General features: G+C 37.7%; 1 protein-coding gene across 2 annotated transcripts; it reads right to left on the minus strand.

Annotated features, from left to right (window-relative positions):
• Window positions 1-559: 559 nt before the first annotated feature.
• On the minus strand, window positions 560-3,968 carry LOC306888023 (uncharacterized protein). Of its 2 annotated transcripts, none has more exons than XM_079446117.1 (7): window positions 2,486-3,968; window positions 2,298-2,409; window positions 2,124-2,212; window positions 1,803-1,990; window positions 1,578-1,610; window positions 1,283-1,491; window positions 560-1,205 (listed from the first exon to the last, which is right to left on the minus strand). In XM_079446117.1, exons 4-7 carry the CDS (start codon window positions 1,897-1,899, stop codon window positions 1,179-1,181), a joined length of 366 nt encoding a protein of 121 aa, XP_079302243.1. In that variant the 5' UTR covers window positions 1,900-1,990; window positions 2,124-2,212; window positions 2,298-2,409; window positions 2,486-3,968; the 3' UTR covers window positions 560-1,178. The 2 variants fall into 2 exon arrangements, with proteins under 2 accessions (XP_079302243.1, XP_079302242.1); XM_079446116.1 differs by having other exon boundaries at window positions 1,803-2,007; window positions 2,486-2,706.
• Between the last annotated feature and the right edge of the window lie 529 nt (window positions 3,969-4,497).

Consider the following 4,497-nt stretch of genomic DNA (forward strand, 5'->3'; position numbering starts at 1 on the left):
CTAAACTTTTGAAAAAAGTCTCAAAAGGGGTGGGGACCCAGATAGCATGTAACCATTGAAACAATGTTGAGTCAGTGTTGATGTGTCAACGCTGATTACATTGAAATAACGTTAGAAAGTGATGTTGCTTTAACATCACTCTTGCACCCTCAGTTAATATTGAAATAATGTTCAGATTTCAACCACAAATCAATGGTGTTAATATTGCTTCAACATTACAAAGTGATGTTGTTTCAACGTCACTTTTGCACCCTCAGTTAATATTGAAATAATGTTCAGATTTCAACCACAAATCAATGGTGTTAATATTGCTTCAACATTACAAAGTGATGTTGTTTCAACGTCACTTTTGCACCCTCAGTTAATATTGAAATAATGTTCAGATTTCAACCACAAATCAATGGTGTTAATATTGCTTCAACATTACAAAGTGATGTTGTTTCAACGTCACTTTTGCACCCACATTCGAAACATTATTAATATTGAAGACAAAAACATGCTCATAACATTGAATCAATATTCAACCAACTATATTAATAAAAAATTAAAAACACTGTTTCAATCACATTCTTCTTTATTTTCCAGTCTTTGTCCTTTTAATTCATTCATTCATTCAACTCAAAGCACTCAATTCCATGTCAAAAAAAAAAAAAAAAAAAAACATCATACAGACTCAAAAGTAAACCAATAAACAAATAAACCAATGAACAAAAAAACAAATTAATTTGTATCTGGAGGCACCGACGGAACAGTTGTACTTGCTTGAAGTGCAGTTCCGCCCACACGGTACGGTGCATATCGGAGCCATTTCTGGACTGCCTGACTATATTCATACTGGGAAACCTTTCCCACACCCATCTGCAAAGTCATAGCATCTAACAAAAGAAAAACAACAGGATATGAAATGTATGCAATTGAGTACATTAATGGAGGAACTGGAACAGGGAAATATTGTATGAAGTAAGGTCAATTTCTGGGAACACAAAAGGCAGAACGACAACTAAAATCATTGCTAGTAATAACTCACCAAATATACACATATTCAAGAACGTTTCCTTGAATGCCCTCTTTTGCCTTGACTGCTTTTTAACCATCTTCCCAGCCCAATTTAGTGATGATGCCAGCTCATTGGTCAGTGCACAAGAAAGCATGCGACGGACCCTAACTTCCAATGAGGTTCATCCAATTATGCTGAAGTGTTTTACCTGCCATACAAAAGGTGAACACAAAGCAGAGAGAACATGTAAAATGTCTAAAAAATGGTCTACATAGAACCACAAACCATTATTGTCCTTGCTTCACTGGATGCTAATATCTCCTCTGCACTCTCAAGCTCATCACTATTGTGCAGAGGGACTGAGACAGGCAACGGTTGCAGAAGTTTCTTTGAGGGTAAGGACTGTCTGAAGAATTCCTGACATTCCTCACGCAGTTCCTTGACTTCTTTTACAAGTTCAGTTACAGTTCCGATCAACTTTTGTAAAGCAACATCTTGTGGAGAATAAAAACATTACAGGTCAAAACATATTTAACATGTATACTGTATAATGAAAGTAGGAAAACTTCTCTGCACTTGCCTTTCATTAACTGTCTTGCAGAATCCCTTGCATCTGCAACAAGAAAGACTATTGCTAGTGAACAGACTCGCACATTAGCAAACAAATTATATTTTAGGATAAATTAACGATAATAAAAGTATTGTATATTGGTGTAAACTGCCTGAAATTAGGATGCTGGACATTAAAATCAAAGCAAATATTGGTCTCATTGCAAAACTGCCAAAGCACTTCTGGAATTGATACCCTCATGATCCTTGGAAGATGGTTCCTGGCAGGGGTACATGGCAGGCAGGGCTGATGAGTCACTTGACTCAGTCAAGTATGGAGAACTGCTGCACATCTGGTCAGAGGACTCGGAGGGATGGTTAGGCAGAATTTGAATAGAGGGCTGGACAAAAGGTCTGGACTCTGGAAGCTGATTGAACAGGAGCCTGCATTTTATTGGAGACTGCAGTGAAACAGATTTGACATGTTAGCAAAATTACATTTTGGGATGTCCACGTAAATGGAACAATTGCATATATTGTGCCACTCAGTCTTAGTTACATAACATCACTGTTATACCTGGAAATAGAAGTCTAGGAGCTGGGCAGAGCTTTCTTTTTTTAACTTCCTCTTCTGTATCAGATGTTGTGTTGTAAATGGGATTGTGTCTAATAGAGAAATAAAACTTCAGATACATCTAGGAATTTCATGTTATGATTATTCTTTCCCCTTGCCATTCATTAATTGTGTTACCTGGATTTTCTTTTTTTAAACTTCTCAGTTTCTACTTCAGACTGAATGTCACTTGTGTCGCAGTTCTCCTGTAGATAACTTTTCAAACCCTTCTCAGCTTCTTCATATGTGGCTGCAAGTTATATGTTGTGAGTGTAATAAAGTACACAATAATTCAAATTCCAACTCATATTAATTTATACACTTACCCCGAATTGCGAGGTGTCTAACAGGTTCATAGGACAACCATTCCTCAGTAGGCAGCTCATATTTTTTCACTGCAGCCCGTATCTTGGCTGTGTCTTTGGGTGGATATGGTGGCCAAAGAAGCTTATTTCCAATCAGCCAGCTGTGTGGCACAATTTCTGTGCCACCATTTTGAAATTGAACAATGCACTACTGCTTCATTTTTAAAAAAAAATAACTCCCCTACAATACAAGATTAGTAATGTAAACTTTTCTTTGGAGGTGGAAAAGCAGGAACTAATTATGTTAAGTACAAGCTTTTCTTACAACAGCAAAATCATGTTTTAATCTACAAACAATTAATTATGTCATATGGATGAGTGGCATGGCAATGAAAACATTCTTGTCAGGACAGAGGAAATATTTCAGCTTAATATCTTGGAGCCTGGCCATATCAAGATTGTCATGCAACTCCCAAACTTTATAACAACCTATGCTGGTTGACTCAAATGGGTAGGAGAAGAATGACTCTTGATTGTGAAACTTTTGAAACAGGACAAAAATCCCTACTCCATCTACCTTAATGATATTTCTTAAAATAGCAATATGGCCAACTATTTGTACACAATTATCTCCTTGCACTATTGACAGAGTGTACTTTTCAGTGACAGCTTTTCTGAACTGTTTGCCAAGACTTAGGCTATGGAGCACTGGACCGTCAAAATGTGTCTGACTTAAGTTGCACTCGTGAGGCTTTGGTGAATCTGGACTTGGCATCTCAGATAACCTTTTCACAACTTGCTGTAAGGGTAAGTGAGGCTTGCGCAAAAGACGTTTTATTTGTCCTAAATAATTCTCAAAAGGAAATGCTGACACATTATCCAAAGGTCCAAAGAGACGATACTCTTCAGCCAGATGAATGAGCTGGTGTATATTGTAGACTATTTCATGTTTACCATACAGTTGTCCAAAGTGGCATACAAATGAGACAAGCAATTCATGAGCACAATCAATCATCGCCTCTGGGGTTCCAGAGGATAAAAGCAAATGCATTGCAACAGAAAACAGCATAAAATTCTCATACATCGGCATTTGAATGCTATTCTGAAGCACAACAGGGCCTGTGTACAACATAAAAGAGCGCAGCTCAGTAGCTTTCCAGCGGTCAATTTCTGATAACCCTCTTGGTTTTCGACTAAACTCAACCGGCGTGTAGGAACTCAGCAGCTTTAACTTTTCAGAAATGTCAGCTACAGTTTGAGTGGACAACCTAGTAGTATGTGCTTTACCTCTGATCCATAAGTTCAAAAGTTTCCTAGTGACGCCTAGACAACACAAGTGCATATAATCTAATGGAAACATGGTAACCATTTTTACCAAGCCAGCTAAAGGAGAAAGTTTTTGGTTCAAGTGGTGGTCTTCATCAATCATATCATTAAAATCAGAATCCGTCCTCAACTTTGCATCAGTTTCTGGGTATGTCATTTTATTTTGCCACTTACCCACTTGAACACATTTGTCACAGCCTGAGTAGCCATTGTGAGATTTTATATTTTTAACAAAGGCTCTGGCAGGGGCATCACACACAAAAGAGCTTACTTCTACCAATATGTTTTGACCATTGTAAACAATACCACCCATAAGAACATCAGCTAAATCATCAATAAATGGCTTTAAGAACTCAAATATGCACTTGGGCTTTTTCATACCACAGTAAAGGCCAACGAGGAAGGGATGTTTAGTATAGTCACAGTTGACAATGGCAAGAATTGGCTTTTGTACAGCTTTTGAAAAGTGGAAGGCCATCTAAATTGAACTGTACTTTAACTATTTTCAATTGTTCAGGCAGAATTAAGCTTTTCAAACACGACAATATCCCCTTTGCCAAGCCAAAATGATAATACTCCCCACCTTCCATCTTTGTGGTAGATACATGGGTTTGGGTCTTAAGAATTGTCCTGGCATCTGTGGGCAATTCTGGATGAAACATTCTCAAAATACTTAAAAGTGCACTGAGTGCAGCAAGTGAGACTGA

The sequence above is a fragment of the Barbus barbus genome (genome assembly GCF_936440315.1).
Source record: "Barbus barbus genome assembly, chromosome: 22".
NCBI lineage: Eukaryota > Metazoa > Chordata > Actinopteri > Cypriniformes > Cyprinidae > Barbus > Barbus barbus.